Source organism: Leuciscus leuciscus (assembly GCF_965113295.1).
Source record: "Leuciscus leuciscus genome assembly, chromosome: 8".
Taxonomy (NCBI): Eukaryota; Metazoa; Chordata; class Actinopteri; order Cypriniformes; family Leuciscidae; genus Leuciscus; species Leuciscus leuciscus.
The window spans coordinates 3903794-3930321 of NC_138732.1; the positions used below are offsets into that span (position 1 = coordinate 3903794).

At 36.0% G+C, this 26528-nt stretch overlaps 1 protein-coding gene and 1 long non-coding RNA gene across 3 annotated transcripts; both read right to left on the reverse strand.

Annotated features, from left to right (window-relative positions):
- Positions 1-495: 495 nt before the first annotated feature.
- rgs14a (regulator of G protein signaling 14a) lies at positions 496-26199 on the reverse strand. Of its 2 annotated transcripts, none has more exons than XM_082177024.1 (14): positions 26071-26199; positions 21423-21444; positions 19920-20074; positions 18561-18653; positions 13864-14007; positions 12701-12868; positions 11399-11477; positions 11073-11176; positions 9176-9391; positions 6341-6414; positions 5175-5301; positions 4997-5078; positions 3697-3771; positions 496-1120 (listed from the first exon to the last, which is right to left on the reverse strand). In XM_082177024.1, exons 1-14 carry the CDS (start codon positions 26182-26184, stop codon positions 957-959), a joined length of 1617 nt encoding a protein of 538 aa, XP_082033150.1. In that variant the 5' UTR covers positions 26185-26199; the 3' UTR covers positions 496-956. The 2 variants fall into 2 exon arrangements, with proteins under 2 accessions (XP_082033150.1, XP_082033151.1); XM_082177025.1 differs by lacking the exon at positions 26071-26199 and adding an exon at positions 23516-23654.
- Positions 14464-15589, reverse strand: LOC309504194. The gene is made up of 2 exons (XR_014208003.1): positions 15285-15589; positions 14464-15254 (listed from the first exon to the last, which is right to left on the reverse strand). It is a non-coding gene; the product is annotated as an uncharacterized lncRNA (long non-coding RNA).
- Positions 26200-26528: the final 329 nt, after the last annotated feature.

The following is a 26528-nucleotide window of genomic DNA, read 5'->3' on the forward strand; positions in this document are numbered from 1 at the left end:
ACACATGCCTTTGGTGTGAGAGACCCGGGTTCGAATCCACTGTGAGACACCAATGTGTCCCTGAGCAAGACACTTAACCCCTAGTTGCTCCAGAGGCGTGCGACCTCTGACATGTATAGCAATTGTAAGTCGCTTTGGATAAAAAGCGTCAGCTAAATGAATAAATGTAAATGTAAATACGACTTCATACAACTTGTGCACTACATTCAGGGTTGTCTAGACTAATTTTATGAGCTTTTTGTACAACATCTGCTTTTATTTTACAGAAAGAGAGCAGCACTAACCAAATAATACACTAACAGAACTTGAATAAATAAGCTACATGAAAAAAAGAGATACAGTTTTGGAACGACATGAAGCAGAGCGCAAATTACTGTTTTTTTTAACGTATTGTGAATATGACTTTGCCGGCCTTATTTCATATCAGATTGTCATCACACAAAAGCAACAAAATAGTGCAAAAAAAGTCAAACAGTGCAACTTCCCCACAGCAGCTCACACACACAACCGTTTTAATCAGACACTAAAACTCACTGTGAACAACTCTCAATGTAAAAGTCTTCCCACACCAAGCATGTTCTTATAAATAGAAAAAGAGCACACTTGATATTTGGACAATACAATCCAATATGAAAATAAATACACATTTATGTAGTATGATCTTTTTTTAAAGGCAACTTCCCATAATTCTGCATTCTTTGATGGGCAGCGTTTTTAAGAGCTCGATATACGATCAGTGTCTGTAATATACAAAATATACACAAATCATTCACTCTCAGGTTAAGAAATCTCTTACACACACACACACTCTCTCAGGTTAAGAAATCACTCACACTCTCAGGTTAAGAAATCTCTCACACACACGAGTTTCACTCCTCCACACAACTAACTGCTTTCAGTCTTTTAGATGCTTGAATAGTGCTCAAGGTCACGGGATATGTCCTCAGGTCAAAAGGTCAAAGGGCGCACTCTTCTTCTTGTGCGTGTTCACAGGACCCCTGCTCTCCGTTCCCTGCTGGCAGCTGAAGGAACTGCGGCAACTCCAGGTGCTCTTTAGTGAGTAAACCTCGCTGGTCATCCACTCGACTGCACTGGGCACGGGACAGAAGCTCCACCAGAACTGGGGGACGACAGATCCGTTAGAAGACAATACAAGCTACTCCGGCCATACGCTTTTGTTTAAACGGGACATATCATGAAAATCTGTAAGCCTTTCAATAGCCGCGTTTCCATTACCCTTCAAATTGTGCAAATTGAAATACGCCCAATGGAAACACGTCAATTTAGCAAAAACTTTTAATCGCAAAAAAGTTCTCCCGCTCGCATGAGGTGGTTTTTTCAGGGAATTCAAAAAAGAAATATGACGCAAAACTGCAATGGAAACAGTTTTTGTGCATTTACAGGTCACCTGACGTAGATGACACAGTGTGTTTGGACAGAATACGAAAGAGTTCTTTATTAAATTCATAAAAGACAAAAGAATTGCAGGAATAATGGATTCTAAACCTGTAATGGAAACACACCTTCTGAAAGCATGTCAAAAAATAAGCCGATCAGATTCTTCTCCCCTTCTGACATAGGAAGGGGATCTTTTTTTTAATATTACCGGCCCTTAATCTGCACGTTTTCACCCACGGCGCCGCCCTTTGGTTTTCAATATATTCAGATGAATATCAGTGTAACTCCACAACGACTGGATAAATGTATCCACTAACCATTCAGAAACGTCCTGAGTCTCTCCTGCACGTCGCTACTGGTTTTTTCTGGGATTTTGGATGAGTGAGATTCGCGTGTTTTGTTATTGCCGGAGTATCCAAAGCTCGTGTAAAGGACCAGCCCTCTTCTGAATGGAGGCAGGGAAAAGCAGCTCATTTGCATTTAAAGGGACACACACAAAAACTGAGCTTTTTTGCTCACACCCTAAAAGGGGCAAATTTGACAAGCTATAATAAATTATGTGTGTGTGTGGGGGGGTTGGAACAAATTTCACAGGCACCATAGATTTATATTACATCTTGTGAAAAGGGGCATCATATGTTAAGCTTTTTTAAGTGTGCACTCTTGCAGTGTTGCCATGTCCTCTTATAATAAGCATTTTTGGTCTTGTTTGATCTCGGGTCAAAGTTTGAGCTCTTAAAGTGGGCTGGTGTGGGTTGCGATGTTGTCTTGTTTTCAATATAAAGCATTTAGATTTGTTTCAGTTTACTATGAGCTTGTTATTGTGTTTTTTCCTTGCAAATGCGATCATTTTTGTACATGCGGTTGTCACTACCAGCATTTTTCAACAGTTAATTTGGTTGTAAAATGCGGGTGTCACTCACACAAATAACAGAACTGTGTGTTCAGAACTGGATTAAACACTTAAAGGTGAATTGACAACCATATTTAGCTGTGTGGTTAAATTCAGGTAGTGATAACTGCATTTATAAAAAATTATAGGTTACACTATTTTAAGGTGTCATTGTTACAGTGTAATTATATATTTAAGTACTGAGTAATATTAAGCAACTACATGTACTTACTATAGGGTTAGGGTAGGATTAGGATTTGGTTGAGGGTTAGTTGCATGTAATTATGCATAATTTACTGTTATTACTACGGTAAGTACATGTAACATATGCAACAAGGACACTGTAAAATAAAGGGTTACCAAATGATATGAAGTGTGTACAGAACCCAATTGAACAAATTGTTAATGAGTGCTGAGAGACACATGCGTGTTTAATTGCGTCGTGTTAACAGATCTTGCCAGAAAAACAGCGAACAAGCCCATAAACCACAATAAATCCAAATTATTTATATTGAAAACAAGAATAGTATGCATTTGAAAATAAAATAAAGCCCTTCAGGATGAGACATATCAGGGTTTATTTTGCAATAATGACTGGCTGATTGAACATTATCCCACTTACGCGCCACGGCTACTTAAAATATTGTTCAATGTGGAGTGATACGAGGTCCGTGGTATTATACTAAACCTGACAGCAGAATGTTGCAGCTGAATAAAGTATTTAAAAGAGCATGTCATTGCATTCATCTCACACTGAATCTGCGATGACGGTCATTCAGCGATCTCAAATCAGTTCAATTATATTGCAATTTAATCCAAAATTGCTAATAAATATATTCACCTTTGGCAGTCTGGAGTAATGATTCAGGACAGGTGTAAAAAAATTATAATAATAAATAAATAATAAATAAATAATAATAAATAAACATCTAAAAATAGATAAAGATCTAAATCATAAATGTATATAAAATCTCTAAAAATGTATAAATATAAATAAAGTCAATAAATATAATTAATACAATTGAATAAATATAAAAATATAATGATAAACATCTAAAAAATAATTTTAAAAAAGAATAGACTACATAAAGTAATAATAATAATAATAAACATTATCAACTGCATTTAGTTGATAATGCTTCTGGTGGTTCATTCATCACAATGGATGGTAAATTGGAGAGCATTGCATTGTGGGATACAGTATTCATGCAGCTGCTCTGGTTGCAAATAAATGTAGATTTGCAGTATATGAACTGCACACTTTTCTTTCACAATGACTAGGCAGTGCGCACAAGAGATCACACACACACACACGGATTCCTGCAGAAAGTTCCTGCATAATTTGCATTTCCTGGCGTTTGGCTTCCGAGCTCATGCATAACTAGCGTGTTTATATCCAGCATTACCGTCCATCTCCTGGTGTTTTCTGGGTCTGTGGTTCGCTTTGGGTGATGATGTAGAGGTTTGAGTCTCCAAACCAACTGAAAAACACACAGACACACACCGTTAAACAGGGAATGAGATCACTGGATCTCATGTCAGTTCACACCTCCCCATAATCCTGTTTTTAAGGTGTGTGACGCAGTGCTCCGAGAAGAAATGAGCTTTTAAACCCTGCGATGACCCCTGAGCTTTCATTCGTGGTGCGCAACAATAGTGTGACAGGAACGTACAACAAGTCTAACGCAAACTGACACGACAGAGAGAGACAGAGAGACAGAGAGAGAGACAGAGAGAGAGAGAGAGAGACAGAGAGAGAGAGACAGAGACAGACAGAGAGAGAGAGACAGAGAGAGAGAGAGAGAGAGACAGACAGAGAGAGAGAGACAGAGAGAGAGAGAGAGACAGACAGAGAGAGAGAGACAGACAGAGAGAGAGAGAGAGACAGAGAGAGAGAGAGAGAGACAGACAGAGAGAGAGACAGACAGAGAGAGAGAGAGACAGACAGAGAGAGAGAGAGAGAATGGTTTGCATAACTAAACTCAGACACTAAGATCTTACTCCTGCAGAAAGACACTAGAAGTGGAAAAGCTAAGGGATAAAAATAGGGTTCATCATGTTGACTTAAGAACTATATTTTGACATTTTATGTACGTTTATGCATTACACAGTTAAAGTCTGTCTTATATTTGGTGGAACTTATTTATTTAGATTTGTTTTAAATTTACCTTTTAAGTTTTGTAAAGAAATTCAAAGTTAGGCAAACTATCTCAGTCTACAAATAAATGTACTAATTTACACAGAGTGAGAGAGAGATTGTGTGTGTGTGTGTGTGTGTGTGTGTGTGTGTGTGTGTGTGTGTGTGTGTGTGTGTGTGTGTGTGTGTGTGTGTGTACACAGTATATAGTTGTATTTATAATATATTTTTTAATTATATAATTTCAATAGATTTTTTAATATAATTAATATTATAAATTATTAGCTGTATATAATTATTAAAAGTATAAATATAGTTATGATTTAGATAAAATGTTCATTTAAAATAAAATATTCTAAACGATTGAAATCAATTTCAGAAAATTATTATTATTTATATTTATTATAAGTATAATCATACAAATAATGCCTAACCTAAATATTTTGTTATTTAAATAATTAATTAAAGATTATACAATTTAAATAAAAACAATTAAAATAATAACAAATATATATATATATATATATATATAATATTGACAAATCAATTAACAACTGATAATAAAGCACCTTTAACTTTGTCCAAACGCATGGTTTTGCCGGCTAGACGAAACACGTTGGTGCTCAGGTTTAGAGGTTCATTTGAGCCACTCTGGAAAGAGAACAAAGACAAAGAAAAAAAGTTAATTATTATTATATTATATTTTCTTGTATATCAGCACGAGTGTGGATTGAAGTGTTTCCGCACCAGTGTGATCTGCACATCCTGAGGTCTCAGCTGGTGTTTCTGGAGGACGGAGGAAATCGCATCGCCCAAAGTCTTGCTCGACTTCGCAATGAGGCCAATCGTTCTTCCTAAAAACACAATCTCCAGCCTGTGCACAAACAACATGTACAAGGGTTATTTTAGTAAGCTAAAACCATAAAAAATAAAATAAAAAACTGAAATGTAACTGAAATAAAATAAAATATAATTTCAGCTTGTGGCCAAGGGAACATTTCTCATTTTCATTTAGTTTATCCATGTACTAAAATAACAAAACATTTTTAATAAAACTGAAACTATATAGACATAAAAATTAAAATGCTGTAATAAAGACAAAAAGAAACACAACAAAGTGGCTAAAACTAAAATTAAATGATAAAAAATTAAAACTAATTGAAAATATTAATAAACAATAGTATCTTAATGGTACTAAAATAACACCATATAACTAGTCTAGATTAATAACCATATTGTAATGCACAGATTAATATATACTGATACCAGTGAAAACTAACGCTACTGTCAATCAACCATCAGGTATTGTTATTGGCTGATGCTAATATTATCAAAACATCAGCCTAGATTACATATTGGTCTATCGTTAATAATGTTAGTTACCATGAATTCAAAATGGACAATTCTTTTTTTTTGGAATATTGCATAAATGATTTATCGGTGCACATCATTACAGTTTTAAATTCATGTTTACCGGTATTCTTAAATCAGAATAACTTCCTCTTGCAGCATCTCTTCTCTGATGATGTGGGCGGAGCAACCTGTCACTCACATGAGATCCACCAATAGCAAACCACAACCAGCCAATCAATTCCACACAGACAACATCAAGCCCCACCCACATTTGTTCTTGTTCCAGAAGAGTTTCACTCAGATATACAGTCAAAAAATTATTTGATAACTGAGTTCTTGTCATATTTGATTACCATTTTCTAAACTAATAGCTAACAAACTGTGATAATGTGAGAAAATTTGAAGGTGTCTGAATAAATTTTGGTTTGACTACGTCATAATAGGAAAGAAAAGACTATCGCAACTTTAGTTTCATGCGGACTATAACAGGGGTAGGAAACCGTCAATAGAACAGCAAGTATGAAAACCATTGTGTTTGAGCGTTTCTATATGAGACTCACACAAAAGTAACTTTGAGTTCCAAAGTGAGCTGTTGATCTCCACACACAGAGCTGTCCTGATCCAGAGAAAGAGGCTGTGGAGAAGCAAACACACAGCATTCAGTCTCTTCACAAATACTACAATCGTACAAAAGACAAACCTAGACCAATAGCATAAAAAGCCCAGAAGCTAAATAAATAATATAGTATAAATACAACTTATTGAATAAACCAATACAGCCCATAAGAGCTATAAAGAGTAACAACTTTTAGGGCCCTATCTTACACCCAGTGCAATGCAGCGCCAGGCGCGACGCAAGTGTGTTTTACTAGTTTCAGCCTGACGTAGTTATCATTTTCACGTCCTGCTGCGCCACGTTGTTTAAATAGCAAATGCATTTGTGTGCCCATGAGCTGCTGGTCTGAGAACGAGTGTGTGTTCTGGCGCATTGTTGGAGCGTTGATATTTTGAGGAACTGAAATAGACTGAGCCTTTGACCGACTGAACCCTGCTCTAAAGTCAATGGTGCAATATATATATTTTGTTATTTAAAGAGCGCGTTAGTAATGTGCGCCTATAGGCGGGTCCACAACGCGCATACACTCTGCTTATTACACACACAGGGACGCACAGCAGCACACACACATGCAAAATACTTAAAATAAAAGGATTACAATGTAAAAGATTATTATTGTGTACATAAAGATATGGTGAATCCAGCTTGTCCCGTAGATGTTCTGCTTGCGCACTTTAACCTCGCGCACGAGCGGATCCGTTTGCGCTCTGGAGGCGCGTTCGGTCTTTCCACTATCAGATTCCATCATGTAAATAGTGAATCCGCCATGGCGCGAGCGCAACTGGCATTTAAAGGGAATGGGAGATGAGACTCTGATTGGTTTAACGCACGTAAATCCCACAACACACCCATTACTCATTATGAGAAAAGGGACGACCCTTTTAGACCATGCACCGGGAGCGCCGACCATTTTTCCCGTCGTTAAACTAGCAAAAGTGGATTCGGACACGCCCTAAGTGAACTTGCGCCCCGCGCTTTAGACCATGCGCTTAGATCGTTAAAATAGGGCCCTAAGTGTTTTCAGCTATATGGCAATTCAAAAAGGTCATTTGCATATAGAGTCTTAAACAGGACGTTTTTCAGCACTGCACATTTAATTCTCAGGGTCAGAATGAGGGCAGGAAATGACATTGCACAACTAAATTAGAGTTTTTGCAGCAAGAAACCTGGACTAACTTTACAAGTGGATGTTATGGAAATTAAAAAAATAGACAATTAGAATAGAAAATTACAGACCGCCTGAAGGGAGATGGTGATGAAAGAAATATGAGATGGGAGGAAAAATTATAATGTTAATGCTTTGCAAAGTTTCTCAGGGGAACGCAAAAGCATTAACATAATTTTTCCTCCCATCTCATATTTTTTTCCTTCGTGTCCCTTTAGAAAATGGCACCTTTAACGTGAGAAAGTATAAAGTGCTGAAAATGTTGACCAGTGTTAAAGATCTTGGTAACACTTATTTAAATGCACCCTCATAATGCAATTATAATGATAATGCGATTAAACTTTACCTCATGCAAACTTCAATCTCAAACACAATTAGGCTCATAAATGTAGCAATCATAATGGTAGTAAAGCATGGCATATGCTGATTTTAATCACAATAAACATGCATGTAAACACTAATTGTATCTATTCACATGTGCATTTTTGGAGAGCAAAAGAAACTAAGCGATATGAATATAACGCAATATATTGATGGTGGAAAACATTGAAATGAAGGCATTTTTAGGTTGGTCACCAGATGGAAGAGCTTGTCCAGTAACACACCTACTGTGTGCGAGTTCGTCATTTGTGTAGTGCATTAGCGTATTTGAATAATGAAGGTAAAAATAACCACAAATCTTAGCAAATAATCATAATAATGAAAATTGCTTGTAAACTGAAGAGGTTTACTTATGTCATGTGAACATCTTACTGCGATGAAGTCCCTATGGTGATTTTTGGAGATTATTGGTGCACATGTAAACAGTCAATAAACAGTTGTGTTTTTATTAAAGTTGTTCCGATCATGCTTTTTCAAATATTACCTTTCATGCAGTGTGTAATAGAGCTGTTTGTAAAATGTAAAAGGTCAAAGTGCAGATAAATGGAGTTATTGTGTCACTAAAGAAAGAATCGATTCTGAACTGAAGCGAGTCGTCAGTAATTCCAGTCTCACTTCCTACTCAAACTTGCGAGGCTTGTAACTAATTTGCATAATGCCAGCCTCTGGTCTTGATTGGCTGAGCAGCATCTCTTAGCCCCGCCCTCAAACACTGTAGTTTATCTGAGACTGGAAGAGTTTGGTTCGTGTTGTTCATGTTGTTCGACGCTGTTTTCTGAGATTGATACGGTAAAACCCACGCCATCGTTACTGTTCGTATCACTGTGTCAAGAGCTGAGATTCAGATATGATAAAGAGTGTTTGCTTTCTGACCAATCAGAGCAGAGCAGCTCTCAGAGAGGCGGGGCTTAGAGAGACTGAATCTTCGAACGAACCGTTTTCAGACTCTTTGACAAATGAGGTGATGTGCAATGGATATTATGAGAACATTAAGGTGTTTTCTGATCTTAGATGCATGTAAACCTGTTGTAGGAGACTCCGAAACATTAGGAGCCTTTAAAAAGGCATAATAGGGGCACTTTAACTAACATTAAGATTCAAAAATACTGTAACAAGTGCATTGCTCATTGTTAATTCATGCATTAAATAATGTTAACTAATTGGACTTTATTGTAAAGTGTACCAAAATCATGAGACCGGTTACTGGTTAGATGCAGTCGGTTGTGGACTGACCTTGTCTTTGCCGTGTAGGTAAATGAGCACGTCTTTCAGGGGAAAGCCTCTCTTCTCACACAGGCTGCTGAGCATGTCTCTGAGGGTCAGGCCCGGTCTGGCAGGGGCCAAGCTGGCCGTCCCGTCCGGCAGATACACACAACAGTACTTATCAGCTGTAGGAGAACCAGAACTCAAGGCCTCTGGATCAGAGACGGCCACACTGCAGCGTCCATTCTGACAGAGAGACAATCCAAAGTTGTGAATTTAACTTAATTTAAAGGTGCAGTTTGTACATTTTAGTGGCATCTGGTGGTGAGATTGCGAATTGCAACCAACAGAAGTTACGGTAGCCGACCGGAGATGATGTCGTTGTCTGAGACAGCAGAGAGTAGCCAGTTAATCAATGAGGTTTCTTTTAAAAAGATAAATTAGGAAATTCTGTTCACTTAATTATTTAGTAAAACGATAAGTTATTGCGAATATTATTGTTACTTGTTCATCATTGTGTCAGTGTTTTATTCGCTGACTTTAGCTAGATTCTTTGCACGAAGAACAACATGGAAACACGTTTGTCCCTTTAGGGCCACCGTAGAAACGTCTGCGCAAAATGGCTATTTCAAAGTAAAACCCGCGGTGTGTGTAGAGAGAAATGGCTCATTCTAAAGTAATGAAAACATAACGGTTCATTATGTAAGGTCTTTATACACCAATGAAAACATAGTTATGTTCATGATATTGCATTCTGTCAACAGACCCTCCTAAATATTACACAATGCACCTTTAACAAACATTTCTGAATTAGCACAGGTTTTGTATGTCTTTTTGGTACCGTAGGCCTCGTTGTTCTGAGCTTATTCATTCAATTAACATTTATTTGTATTGTGCAGCTTTACAGAAAATGCACGAGTCCACATTACAATAGAGTGATCGTTATCAGAGGTAAATGTCTTAATTATGCATTTCAGAAATGTACATATACAAAATCACAGTTAGCTAAAAATGTATTAACAATGTAATAATTTATGGCAGAAACAATGAACTCATTGAAGTAATGAATACTTATGCACCTTAAGCTTGGATCAAATGGGCATATGATTAATCAGTTTCCAGGAGATATACAAAACCTGTGCTAATTGAAAGAACCGTTGTCAAGAAAAAAAAATGTATCCAATATTTGGTGGGTGATAAAGCATAATGAGAGATTTACAAGCAATTTAAATGGGTCCTATTCTGCTTTTTTTTAATGATGTTTAACTCTCTTTAGTGTGTAATGTTGCTGTTTGAGCAACATTAAAAAAACTGAAAAAGCTCAGTCACAAAGTTCTTCTCTATATCAGTGTCAGTGTTTCTGAACTCCTGAAACGCCTCCATTGTAGTCTTGAGTTTCTTCCGGGAACGAACACGTCACAATATTCCTCATTATAATAATTAATGTGCAGAATAAAGGGGCGGGGCCTGGTTGAGTTAGTTAGTAGTGTGTTAAACTGGCGGTTATGGGAAGGGCCGGGATGGGACATTTCCCAAACACACTCGAAGCGCTCGACCAATCACAACACACTGCTCCAGCCGACCAATCAGAGCACAGTGTGCTTTTCAGAAGGAGGGGCTTCATAGAGACAGGAACTAAACAGAGCGTTACTGACAGACTGGGAAGAGAGGAGCCGCAACAATGGAGAATATGAGGAAAATAATAATTTCAAAAGGGCACAATAGTTCCCTTTAAAAAGTCTGGCTATTTTTTTACCAAGAACATGAAATTAGGTACTTTTCAGCACTATATGACATTGTAACACTCAAAACATCTATCGATTTACCAAAATGCGACTATAGTTTTGCTCTCTTGCAAGCACTTGTATTCCCTTCATGACATACACAATCTTGCAATCTCCAAGAACATTTGGTTTGGTGCAGATACCTCAGCTCGGCCGAATCCAGACACCAACTCCAAGCTGCTGTTCGACTTCACCGAGATCTGAGACTCTTTACGAGACACCGACACATGCTGGTACGACTGGTCAGCTGAGAAACACAAACGCTGTTAGTGCAGTCATGAACACTTCCTGTTCAACGGCTAAACCGACAGAGAAGAGAATCACACAAACAGAACAACTGTGGGCATCTGCAAACCATCACTGGCATGAAACATGCATCTTCATAAGACCGAATCTAATAGAGACATGCTTGCAAATACGTGCTCAAAGATGCCACACACAGATAGAGAAGTGTTGAGTCAGATGGTACCTCCCCATGAGCCTCTCTTCTCTAACCTCTTCTTCCTGTTGGTCTTGCTGTCTGACGAGGGCACTTTCAACTCAACGCTCTGTTGAAAAACACACAGTAAAATACATGACTTCTTTCCACTGTGGTTATCAGTCTACTCACTCACTGACACGCCATCATATTCCCACGGTGGACTCAAACACTCTCACCCAATTAGACCCTTTTAAACATCTGCACTGTATATATATATCACGATTAATCACATCCAAAATAAAAGTTTGTGTTGAAATAATGTGTGTGTGTACACTGTGTATGATTATTTTGTATATATAAATACACACACGCATGTATATATTTAAGAAAGATTTGCATGCATATACTTTACATATATTTATATATCATTTATATTAAATATAAATATTTTATATATAAATAATATGTTTTCTTAAATGTATACATGCATGTGCATAATTATACACAGTACACACACATATATTATTTAAACACAAACTTTTATTTTGGATGTGATTAATCTTTGCCCTGCACTAATAAAATATATAAATAAATGTTTTGTTTTTTTCATGGCCTATATTAACAAAATTCACATGTGCAAGTAGAGTTTCAGAATTTACACTGTAAACTTTAACTCAACATAAGATACAGCAAGAGGAAAATGCACTGCATCAACGTGATATTTTGCAATATTAAGATCTATGAAGCAACAAACCATTGGAGCAAAACTTTGAGAAAAAAAAAAACTCATGTTCTGCATGCAAAAGCGTTCTGTTCATTAAATCGGAACGAATCAAGACAATTTTTTGTGTGTTATAGCTAAATAATCATTCATATATAAATAAATATAATATAGGAAAGAAATTTAATTAGTACTTTTATTCAGCAAGGATGCATTAAATTAAATAAAAGTGACCATAAAGTCTTTCACATTGTTATTGTAGACTTATGTAAAAATATTTCAGAAAAAATTGCATCACACTTTCCACAAAAATATGAAGCAACTGTTTTCAACATTGATAATAATCAGAAATGTTTCTTGAGCAGCAAAGCATCATATTAGAATGATTTCTGAAGGATCATGTGACACTGAAGACTGGAGTAATGATGCTGAAAATGAAATTACATTTTCAAATAGAAAAGTCATTTTAAAACTGTAATATTTCAAATGATATTTTTCTGCTGTATTTGAGATGAAATAAATGCTTATCAACTCAAAACCTTTGAATGGTAGTTCAACGGTATTTTTTATTTATGAAAAAAATATTTAACATAACTAAACCTGTCTTGAAGGGATTTTAAATGCGTTACCTTTCTGTTACTGGGAGGCGTTGCGCTCTTTTTGGACATTTTGCTTCTGGGCTCCGGAGTCCCAACACTGGGAAGAGGACGACCCTCCACACACGCCACCATGCAGTTCTGGTACAGCGGAGAGCGAACAAACCTCGTGTAGCTGTCCATCTTCATTAGTTTGAAGATCTGCGGCGATAAACCGTTATCGTAAATCATTCAAGATTTTCTTTGTGCATGTAGAGTCAGAACTCGGTTTCATAATATGTGACCCTGGATCACGTCACCAGTCTCGAGTCGCACGGGTATATCTGTGGCAATAGCCAAATAGTACGGGTCAAAATTATCGATTTTTCTTTTATGCCAAAAAGCATTAGGATATTAAGTAAAGATCATGTTCCATGAAGATATTTTGTAAATTTCCTACCGTAAATATATAAAACATGTATTTGTGTGAGTGAATGCTGCACAATCGCCAACATAAATGAACAACTTTAAAGGAGATTTTCTCAATGTTTCGATTTTTTTTGCCTCCTCAGATTCCAGATTTACAAATAGTCCAATCTCGACCGAATATTGTCATATCCTAACAAACCATACATCAATTGGTCCAAATTGCAAATAATTAATAACAAAAACCTTTCATTTGTAAAGCATTTAATATGTTGTATTATCCAAAATAGGCTTTACCATATGGTTCCTTTTTATTAAAGTCCCCCTGTAGTCAATAATTGTATCCCTTAAAACTCATCTTTGATCACTTGAATGTAACTCGACACCCTTGCCTCATTTAGTATGCGTGGTTCTATGAATATGCAAATGAGCCCCGCCTCCACTCACTCACTCAGCTCAGAGATCCACTGGTTGACGATCACACGTTGATCTGATTGGTTACAAGGTAGTTTGTGACGTCAGAAACACCAGCGATTTCAAAGCGTGTGTTTGAAACTGTCTTTGGTTCACTGCAGTTTTAAGGAGAAAATACTCAGCAATGCTGTCGACTTATGAACTTACACATGGTTTGTCTTAAAACATATTAAACCGCACCACATTGACACATAAAACAACATTAAAAACTTGATTTTCACCACAGGGGGACTTTAAATTTCCAGCAAAAATAACTATGCTATGACATACATTCGAGTAAATCACAGTATTGGTATGTGATTTGTCTAAGCGTGTACCTGTGCCTGTGCTTTATCGAACATGTCGGGTGTAGGCGTCTCCAAAGCGCTCACTTCCATCTGTGCCGTATCGTCAATATTAACCGCATGCAGAGAGCTTTCAGAGAGGAAACTGTCGTAGATGGAGCGTGCTTCTTTCTTCAGCTGAGGGGGACACATGCAATCGCTTTAGGCTGATATTAGCCTTTGATTTCTCATTATAACTGAAGAGTCTATGGAAGTCTGTTTCTGCCATGAAATAAAAAAAATTGGTAATTGCAACTTTAATTGCAAGAATTGTGATATAAACTCGCAATTGACCCTTCGCAGGAGTTTGATTGACAGGCGATCTGACCAATCATAATCCGCCATCCGCGTCCGGCAAATCAGTCAGGAGAGTTAGTAGATAAACGTTGGAGGATCTGAACTTGAAAAACGGAGTGTACTGACGTCTTTCCGCGGTTAAAATAACAATCCTTCTTATGCTCATTCATGTTTATTTGATGCTATAAATTAACTAGAAGGAAGAGATGGTCGGTTCACGAGAAGGGCGCCACAGCGATCTGTCACGACACATTAAAGAGCCACAAAACAGTATTTATTGTTTACATTTCTTTAAAAAAAAAAAGACCAAATTTGGAAGTTGAGACTTTGTTTCATATCAAAAGTAACCTAGTCTGTCCTGTCTGTCAGTGCCCTCTCTGCTCCGTGATGTGTTTTTCACTGCGTGAGATCATGTGGCGTGAGAGAGGCGTGGCTTGTCGGACATAGCAACAGTAACTAAAGGGGGCGGGTCTTTGCGAACGGTCAATTGCAAGTTATAAAGTGCAAAATGTGTGAAAATTCTCAAACAAAAAGAATTGCAAGTTTATATCTCATATTTCAGACTAAAACACAATTGCATTTACAAACTTGCAATTCTGATTTTTTTTTTTTTCTCTGAATTTAGATATAAACTCATAATTCTGAGAAAAAGAGTCCTAAAGCCCTATTCAGACGGGACTAGTTTTCTAAAATGATGTTTGAGTTACAAATCTTATCACTCGAAGTCTGTGGTTTCATGCATTGTGTGTTTATTTCTGAGGGCGAGTGTGTTTTCCAGACGTGGGCGTTACAGAAGGTCATGTGCTGTGCTTGATACGCATGACATACGTGTCTTTTTAATTTATTGTTTGTTAATATAATTTTAATTAATTATAGTAACCCTATTTAAATAAATGTCACGAGTTTATAGCAGTGGCGGTTTATGATAAACTTGCATTAGTGAGCAGAGAAATCTAGACAAGCATCTTACTCTTGCCTGACACTGATATTAAAATGCGCAGTATTCGTAGTTTCCACGATTTGGCTCCATTTATTGATTATATAGTTTCTTTTTTCGTCGGATACCATTGAAACTAAATGAAAGAATGCTAAAGATTGGTGTGCAAATGGTCAAAAACACAATAATTGGAATAATACAACATCAGCAATCACAGACGTTCGCATTCGGACGGGATTAAACTGGCAAAGTCAGTCTGTGAAACATGAAATACGCCCCGGAAAACTAGTCCCATCCGAATAGGTCTTAATAGTGAGTTATAGTCTCACAATTGCTAACAAATCAGTTGTGCGATAAAGTCACAATTACCTTAATGTATTTTTTGTTCCGTGGTGGGAACATGCTTCCATCATACAGTCAGATCATACAGAGAAGAATGAAAGATGCAGATGACAAACATTCCAGACATGCATTTTCTAGCAAATATATATATATATATATATATATATATATATATATATATATATATATAAAGTGAGTTTTTGCTTAAAACAAGCAAAATTATCAGGCATTGGGGTAAGATAAATAATCTTGTTTCTGTTTGAATTAACATTATTTCTATCACCCCATTGGCAGATAATTTTGCTTGTTTTAAACAAAAACTCACTTAATTTTGATTTTTTCCCCTAGAAAACAAGACATATCTTATCTACTTTAGTAAATCCATCTTGATTTAAAGGGGTGGTTGATTATGATTTGACTTTTCTAACTTTAGTCAGTGTGTAATGTTGATGTTTGAGCATAAACAACATCTGCAAAGTTACAACGCTCAAAGTTCAAAGCAAAGGGAGATATTTGCTTTTGAAGAAATCACTTTTTAAGGACTACAACAAACGGCTGGTAGAGACTACACCACATTCCTCCCGGGTTAGTGACATCACAAACCCTAGAATTTACATAAACCCCGCCCCCGGAACACCATTTATAGGTTATCAAGACAGAATATGCTAATCAATGACTAGAAGATAACTACACATAAGCTACATAACTTCATCAACTAACCATTCAGAAATGTCCTGTTGCTTCTACATGTTGTCAATTCTTCTTGAGTCTCTCCATCATTAGCCGCGTTTCCATTACCCTTCAAATTGCGCAAATTGAAATTGCGAATTGAAAATACGCTTAATGGAAACACGTCAATTTCGCAAAAACTCCCATTTATCGCAAAAAAGTTTTTACGCTCTCATGAGGTGGTTTTTCAGGCAATTCGAAAAATGAATATTTCGCAAAACTGCAATGGAAACAGTTTTTGCGCATTTGCAGTCACCTGACTTAGAAGACGCAGTGTGTTTGAAGTCCATGTATAGCTACGCAAATAATAATAATTTTATATTATTTTATTATAACATTTAATAGGCTATATTTAGAAGAGGCTTTTATGCAAAAAAGGAACAAAGCTGAGCGTGGAGCGCGCACTGCATGACACGGAGGCGCGGCCGCAAACACTTGCATTTTCCTATCAACAGTGGAAACAACTTATACTCTATCATTTCTGGTCAGACAGAAAATAATAATACATTATTCTCAACCACTTTTATTTGTGTAAACTCACAATAACAAGAAAATGCTGTGCTTTTGTAAAATAAAAGAAACAATCAGACGCACATGATCTCCGTAAACTGGGGCGCGAGAACTGAAACAAAATATAGCCTGTGTAGGCTAAAGCTTGAAATGTCCACTTTAAAACGAACAAATTCGAATCGAAAGCTAATACCTTCTGATTATGTAGGCTAATCCGTATGAAAGTTGCATTTCTCTCTAAAAGCGCATCTGATAACAGCGGAGATGGAGATGTGATTTTAGCCGACACTTAGAAAACAATAGTTTATTAATTATATTAATGGCTCTTCTCATTCAGCACTGCGGGAAATACATCAATTCCAGTTTCTAATTTGGCCTTAGAAAACCAGTAAAATCGACATGTTTTCCATATTAATTTGTGAATATTTTAAATGTTTAATAAAGGGGCAAAAAGTCATAAATAAAGCACAGCAGTTGTGTGTAGCCAGTTCAAATTAAAATTTTGGTGTTCAACTTATTTTAAGAAGACAACAACCGTTCATTTTTCGTTTTTCAATTAGGGGTTGAAAAAGGGAAAACAAATAGACACAAAAGTTGCCTACATGGATCATTTGGACAGAACACGAGACAGAATTATTTATTAAATTCATAAAAGAAACAATAATTAGCCTATAGGAATACTGGATTCTAAATCTCAAAGAAATGCCACAATCGGAGCAGAAATGAGGGCGAAACACCCAGAAACTCCTTATATGTGTCGTTCGGGGGTCTTTCCCTGCCATTAATGCTTGGATAACACGCCACGTCTCCTTCCATTAATAATAATAATAATGTCTAATGCGGTGGCTGTGATATTATAACCAACGTCCGTTGCCGTGATTTTTGGAATGACTTATCGCGAGAGAAAAAAAGACGTTTTAGTCGCATAACATCGGTTAATGGAAACGCCGTCATTTCGCAATAGTTTTTTATCGATATTTAGATAATAGCGCAAAACATTTGCGCAAATCTGTAATGGAAACGCGGCTATTGTCAGACTCCGGTTTGAACATAAAAGGCTCAAAGTTTTTTAAATGTTCAGTGCATGTGTGTGTGAGGTAAAAGGACATGAGCTCTTGAAGCTCCGCCCCCTGTGCCGGGAGCAGCAGCTCATTTGCATTTAAAGGGACACACACAAAAACAGTGCATTTTTGCTCACTCTCAAAAAGTGACAATTTTAACATGCTAATTAAAAATATCTGTGGGGTATTTTGAGCAGAGCTAAAACTTCACACACACACTCTGGGGACATCAGACACTTATTTTACATCTTGTGAAAAGGGCATTATACCACCCCTTTAAGAATGTTTAGCTATTTGGACTGAAAACAAGAAAAAAACACTGAGTAAGAAAAGCATTTTTAGCATTTTTTACCCACTGCACCACCAGGTGTTTCAGGATTCAAACCATTAAATGAGGAGCAAGTTCCTGTTTTACACTAAGATCAAACAATGTTGCGCCACAGTTTTGTTCCATTGCATCTCTTGCGATTAGGAGTGTTTTGGAGATCAAGTGCTATTGTGCTGTTGAGAAAGGCATTAAACCCCAGATAGCTTCAAGAAGACTATAGTAAGTGTCCATTAGTTTGAGTAAGTGTCTGTGAAAAGCAATTATTAAGAGGGCGTGCATTTCACACGACTGCACATTCACATATTAAACATCATAAAAATACAAATAAAATCAAGTCCAATACACACACACACATTTCTTACTCATTTTAAATCATAATGCATCTTTAAAAAATCCAAAACCGTTTTTTCTTGGTTTAAATGGGATTTTTCCCCTTTTTAAAATGATATTTTCAATTCCCACGTCAATTTAAGAAGTCTTTGCATACCTCTTCCAGTCTCGTAGACGGGATTTTCTTGAACTTCTCACAGGCTTGGTAGAACAAGATATTCTCAGCACTCACTTCTGATCTGAGAAACTCCTGTGAGGAGAAAAACATGCAATCCAAATGTAAATTATGTATTTTTATGACTGAAAACTTCCTTTTGACCGGTAACTTTGTGAAGTAACACATTGTGAAACACACATCTTGTTCTAATAACCTGAAATGCAGAAAGCCATCTCTCTTGAAACGTATTAGGGAGATACTTTACGATTGTCTTGCAACTGGGAACAATACCACACTCAGAAAAAAAGGTACAAGAGCTGTCACTGGGACAGTACCCTTCAAAAGGGTTCTAATATGTACACTTTTGGAACTAATATGTACACTTTTGGAACTAATATGTACACTTTTGGTACCAATATGTACCTTTGAGGGACTAATATGCACTCTTTAGGTACAAAGGTGTACCTTTTGAAAAGATACCGCCACAGTGACAGCTTTTGTACCTTTTTTTCTGAGAGTGAAGTTGACACCACTAATAAAGGTTTGCCAAGAAGTATTTCCTACTAAAGCAAGGCGGTATTTGACTGGTCAAGCGTATCCATAGCAGACTGGTGGGCGTGGCCTCGGACGGCAACATGCCCCAGTGCATTATGGGTATTGAAGTTTTCCTACCTATTTGGCAAACGGGAAAATAACAGACTTATTTCTCGGTTTTCTATAGTCAGACAGCACCAATTTCAGAAAATCATGTGTAAATGTTTATATCATCTTCATGCCTTATAGTCGCATTCAGAAGATTAGAGCTGGATAGTAATATAGTTATATTTTGTGACGATACAAGCAATTTAAGCAGCTGAGATTTGCTATATTGCTTTACATGAGTATACTGTATGCATGTGGATAAAGCTTAATAAACCTTGTTTATTTTATTTATGATTTAACATGATATCAGGCAATCAACAGTATTTCAATTTTTAAAAATAACTGATTACAAGCACTTCAAAACATTGTTTACAATTCATTTAACAATTTGGTCTTAAAAAAAACAATCAATAATATACATAAATCTTGTGTAAATAGTGTGGTATCTCTCTAAATGCTCATGGAAACTATATTTATTTTTCTACAACGATTAAATCACCTTGTTTACATCTTTATTATAATATGGATGGCAATATTGATCTTTATATAAGATTTTAAAGAAGTCACAGATCAGAAGCAGAATCAAAAACAGATATATTTCAACACACAGAAGGAATTTTTCTTGGTATACAATATTATAGATAATGTGAATAAAAATATATATATATCACTAAACTAAACAGTGGGAATATTGTGGTATGAAGACTGAAAACTTACAGTAAAGTATCGCACGCCGACATGGTCTTCAAGCAGCCGCTCGAAACACACGGCCCAGCTGACCACGCGACTGGCTGGACCACCTGACCCGCTCGAGCGCTCTGATAGGCTGGAGCTGCTGCCACTGCCACTGCTGGATAACTTGAGGTTGAGTTCTGTACAGGAGTGCGAGGGTGGACTGAGTTATTGACATGATTGTGATCGGACCACGAGATGTTCTAGAGTAGGCCTGTCTGTCTCCATTAATCATTAATGATATGATCAGGGTTATTTTGGTCTAATTGCAATTATTTGAGATAAATGCAATAATTGTCATCCAAATAAAGGACATTTAAGCTCTTAAAGAAATGACATCAAACTTACAATATCGTGTCTACTTTCCAGTGAAAGAATATAATAAAAATAATAATAAAAGGATTGTTGATTTAATCATAAAATAAAAATGTAAAAAAAAAAAAAAGTTATTAATTTTCAAAGCATTAAAGTGAATCATATGGGCCTATTTTATTATAATAATAAAATCTTTATATTACACAGTAGTGGACAAAAGTGATATCTGGATGGGATTTTTAGTAAAAGTTTGATTAAATGTTCCAAATATGAGGAAAATACTTTATATTTTATAAATATTTTAAATGTGAAGGAAGAACAAAACACTAAACCTGGTTAAGGTATTTATCTTAGTCAATTATTTGGCAAAAAAAGGCAAACTACAGCTACTACAGAAAAGCATTCATTGACAACAACAATCACATATTAGATTTGTTTCTCTCTTGTTTTTGCATGTGTTCATAATTTCTTGCATGACAGCCTGGCCAAAAATGATGTCTGCACAATTTGTCATGTTTCATTGCACGATTAAAACAATCAAATCCAAGCGCAACTACACTATACGCTTACAAAAGTCCCCCTGTGCTGAAAATCCAGCTTTTAATGTAGTTTTATGTGTTAAAGTGGTGTTTTTAATAAGCTTTAAGACAAACCATGTGTAAGTTCATAAGTCGACACCATTGCTGAGTATTTTCTCAACCAGTGGATCTCTGAGCTGAGTGAGTGAGTGGAGGTCGGGGCTCATTTGCATATTCATAGAACCGTGCATACTAAATGAGGCAAGGGTGTCGAATTACATTCAAGATATAAGGCATGCATTTTTTTTCTTCAAGGAAAAAACACTTAAATGTGTCATTTTGGTGATTAAAGATGAGTTTAAAGGGATAAAATTATTGACTACAGGGGGACTTTAACAAATTTGAATATTATTTGAATAAAAGGTGAAGATGTTGATTTTCCTAGGCCAGACATAACTTATCCACTACTGTTTATTATTATTTAAGAGATTCAGAGAAAAAAATAAAATCATCATGTATTAGGTTTACATTATAAGTGACATGAACAAAACAGAATTAAATTGTTAATAGCAATTATTTACATGACAATTAATTGTCAGCACAGAGTTGATGATGGTGACAGGCTTATTCTACAATGTAAAGAAATTAAACTTACCGCCATCAGAAACCGCCTGGGTCTGCAAGAGCAAACACACACACACACACACACACACACACACACACACAAACAATCAGTCAGTCTACCATGAAATCAATGGGCCTGTGGTGTCATAATCATGAATAAAAACGAGAAATACATCACAGGAAGTCGCATTTTAACAGCTGCATACTTTTTTCCTCGGCTCACAGGAAATGGGTGTGGTGTTCAACATTAAAAGCTCATTAGAAGACATGATGACAACATGTCACAAGTGAGCAAAAAGCATGCGAGGTGTTAATAGTGAGATTCACTTTCGACTAATTCTCTGGCCAAACACCTCCGTGTGATTGAACATCTCATCGCCATGGAAACAATGTGGAAACCTGATTGAGAAATGCTCGTTTTCTCAGTGGCTCAACATGCATTTGTTTGTTTTTTCTTCTTACACATGGATTTAGCAAGCGACCAAAAGTCACACCTTAGAAGATAATTATTCCAGAATAACGCTATGCATTTGATCAGTTCATGCATTTCCTATGGAATCAAACCCTTGACCTTTGTGTTGCGAGCGCCGATCATTATAAAGCCTTTGAAGACTTTCAGACTCAGCTTAACTTCAGGGACGAGTTGTTCAAAAGAAAAAGAAAAAAGGGATTCTGAAATCAGATAAGAAACCAAGATTGGTTTTTGTGGTTCAAAATGTCAGTGTATGTGAGATTGGGATACCTTTGATCCGGGAAAAACAGGATTATCCTGCTCCCAACAGAAGGGTGGATTTCAGGAACAAAAGTGCAACAATATTTGTATCATGTAATATATACACACACATTTATATTTATATTTCACTCTTGCTTTTTAACTATTAAAGTAATAGCGTAGAAGTAGACATAAAGCTACTAGCCTTTTAATTACAGTAAAGTAAAAAAAATATTTTGGTACCATAAAATAATCCTCCAAACTGTCAATATCAAACTAAATTTTTTTTTTTAATCACTGTATATAAATTGCATTGACACAATCATCAGAGATGAACCAGACAAAAGTAGTTACTAATAACTGCATCCCTTATTTATTTATTTTATACTTTTGTGGGTCACATGAGGGGCTACGGAAACCCTAAAGGGACAAATATGAGGAAACATGAATTTTAATGCTTTTACGTTCCCTCAAGAGACTTTGCATTCATTCTCACTCTCACTCGAGTTCTTTGCCAATGAACGCAAGGTTTCAAAGGTGGAACACAAAAGCATTCAAATACATAATTATTCTCCAATTTCATATCTCTTACAAAAGTAAGATCAGGATTACCTGATCCTGGACAAAACTAGAGATCTCTGATCCAGATTAAACTTTTTTTCCGGCAACTGGACCCTGAGGATAATTCAACAGCAAATGCAAAGATGGGAAAAGGACTAGTCAAACAAGACAAGTTATCTTAAATTAAATTGTTATACGTTTTAAAGCCTAATATATATATATATATATATATATATATATATATATATATATATATATATATATATATATATATATATATATATATATATATAATAAATACATTTTTAAAAAAAACTAAAAAAAAACATTATATATATATATATGTTTTTTTTTAGTTTTTTTTTTTATTTAATTTATTTATATACACATTTATATATATATATAAATATTTAATGTTAGGTGTGATTAATTACAGAAAAAATGTTTAATAAGTAAATTTTTTTCAATCGATTGTCAGCACTAATACAAATATTAATCATATTTGCCTTTAAAGACATCCAAAGACTTCCTAAAAACTAATTTACCAACTTCTAGGGACAATTTTGTCCTCAAATCAAACACACACAGACAGTTTGCAAACACAAGTCCCCTCAGACTCGTTGTGGAGGGAAAGAAACAGAGCAAGACTAGAAGAAAACATCTGTCATGCATCAGAGATCAGCTGAATGGTCAACCAAACACCACTTTCCACAAATATCTTGAGCATAAAGTTAAAATAGTAACTGATGCAATGCTAAAACCAGGATCATGATCCCACAATAAAGCAACTCCCGCATCATCCTCATCAGAACGAGCCAATCAGAGAAGCCGCAGGCCTGAACCGGACTCACCATCTGACCCGCTGGCACCGCCAGAGTCTTCATTTTCTTGGACATGTCCACATCAGGATCGGGTTCGAGCGTGTGCCCGTCTCTCTCTCCGAAACGCTTCCCTCTACAGACTCTCCGCCTGAAACACCCTCTTTCTTGCAGCGCTTCACTTCCTGTTCGAAAGGGAAGTCTTACCATAGCAACACCACCACAAGAGGAACTGTGGTTTGTCAGAGTAAAACCTCCTCCTTGAGTGCAAGCAGGGCTCTGTGTGGTACGAGACCCACCTAACCCTGAGCCTATCCAGTTAAACGAACAGATCAATGAAAACTACTGTGAATAAACACCGACCACAGAGGAGAACCTCAACCGGAGGCACTGAAGCAGCCAAACCACCAGTTTCACAACATGGACATCTTTATTGTTAAAGACAATGCGTCATATTGTGATGAGAGCAGACAGATTACTATGGGAGATAATAAATAATAAATTAATACATACTAATTAACTGACATGTGATTATTGTCAGGTCAGAGGAACTATGGTTTGATATCACCTTTAAAGGGATATTTCAACACTGGAAAGATGAATGTGCGTTTAAATTGGGTCATTTATGTAGTAGAAATTGGTGCCTTCTAGACTGAGAAAAGCCAGAAAATGTATTTCTGGCTCATGTGGATGAAAGACTACAACTCCCAGAATGCACTTGCTTCACTGCCCCACGCCCAAGCCACGCCTACCGTTTACAGAGGGCAGTATCGGGAGAAATTATACAGCTAGGCTACTAGTCGACTCGAAACTGAAAAGACGGCGTTTTATGGTGAGATCCCCCTATGGGCGAGTTGAAGACATGCGGGACGAGCTCCTCCTATTGGCTGTAGTCTCTCGCCTCTGGACAAAAAAGCCTCTGATGACGCAAAATGATGATTTTTGCATCATCAGAGCGGTTTTTCTAGACACACAATACAGAAATCTCTCGTCTCAGGGGGACATGAGGGAGGGAAGCAGCACGGTCACTCGAGAATACTACTGATACAAAGCTTAATGCTAATCGGTGAAGTATCCCTTTAAACAATGCATCATATTGTGATGAGAGCAGACAGATTACTATGGGAGATAATAAATAATAAAATACATACTAATTAAATGACATGGGATTATTGTCAGGTCAGAGGAACTATGGTTTGATATCACCTTTAACATTTGTGCTTGCCTTGTATAGCTAAAAACTTGCTCTATATAGGCTGATGACAACATGCCCTTCTATTGGGTCTACTGTACTTTTTAATAATTATAGATTTGTACAACAGTCGGTCCATTAATAGGAAACAAAAAGCAATATGTACTTTGGAATTTGAAGGACTAAAATAATAAAAATGCCTCTGTAAAATATGGACACAAACAAATAGGGAAAGTCAGAGTAAGATAAGATAAAATCATACCCTTGGGGTAAGATGAGCCACCAGAATTAGCACAGAAGGCCCCAATTAGCATGTTGTTACTAGTGTTACTATTTTTATTTTTTATTATTGTAATTAATGGGGTTATTATTAAGTATTTCCATTAATTAGATCAGACATCTTTTGCTCTACCTTTAACATTTGTGCTTGCCTTGTATAGCTAAACACTTGCTCTATAAATGATGATAATATTGGGTCAACTGTGTTTTTCAATTGATTTTTATAACAGTCTCTCCATTAATAGGAAACAAAAAGCAATGTGTATTTTGGAAATTTGAAGGACTAAAACAATAAAAAATAAAAAAAATGACACAAATCTAATAAGTAGGGTAAGTCAGAGTAAGATGAAGTAAAAAGATAAAATGTGATCATTGGGGTAAGATGAGCCACCAGAATTAGCACAGAAGGCCCCCAAGTAGAATGCTGTTATATTGTTATTATTTTTAGATGTAATAATTATTGTAACTGATGGGGTTATTATTCAGTATTTCCATGAATTTGATGTACATTTCAGACATCTTTGCTCTCATTAAAACCTTTAGGTTAGTTGAGTGAAATCATTAAGTTTTGCATTCATAGTGTTGCTATTATGGCATATTTTCAGTTAAAATATGGGCAATGAAATGTGTAAATAAAAATATTAAAATGCCTAACTTTCAGATGAATCTCTTTTATTGGGATTCTGCTTTCTCTGTCATTGGTTACTCAATTATTCAACTAAATGTAATAAAAAAAAAAGAATAATTATATATATATATATATATATATATATATATATATATATATATATATATATATATATATATATATATATATATTACAGAATGTATAAATGACTTTTGAGATATATATATAGGCTATATATATATATATATATATATATATATATATATATATATATTAAGTTTAGAATGGGGTTTGGGGTAAGATGGCCGCTTTGAATAATTTTACATTTTGTTACAATATTTTAATATGTTACAATTGAAAAGTATGTAAATGCACATTGGAGAGGGGCATCTTTCCCCATGTTACCCTACATGCATTTTATTTGAACAACACGATAAATCAAAGGCGTTTGTGTTCATACAGCTTTCCCTGATTCTATGGAATAAATACCTGCCACTCGCTCGAGCGCATCTTCAGCACGCGACTCCTGCTCAACTTGATCTGTAAAGATGCTCCTCTGGCCAGCCGACAGAAGCTTTGGCTTAGAGTTCTTATCGCCACCATAATAACAGCTGAACTAGAGCCGAGAACACTGGAGAGAGACTGACTGTGCGTTTACCTGCGTTCACCTACACACCACACGCGTTCATGAGCGTTCGACGCGCCTCAACTTCAAACAGGTGAGCGGGGAATCAGCTGACACGCATGCGCAGACCGCTCAAAGGACTTTTATATTGAAGACAATAAAATAAAATAAAATAATTTATATATATATAATTAAAATAAAATAATTTATATATACATATATATAAATATAAATAAAATTAATTAATAAAATAAAATAAAATAATGTATGTATATGTATATATATATATATATATATATATATATATATATATATATATATA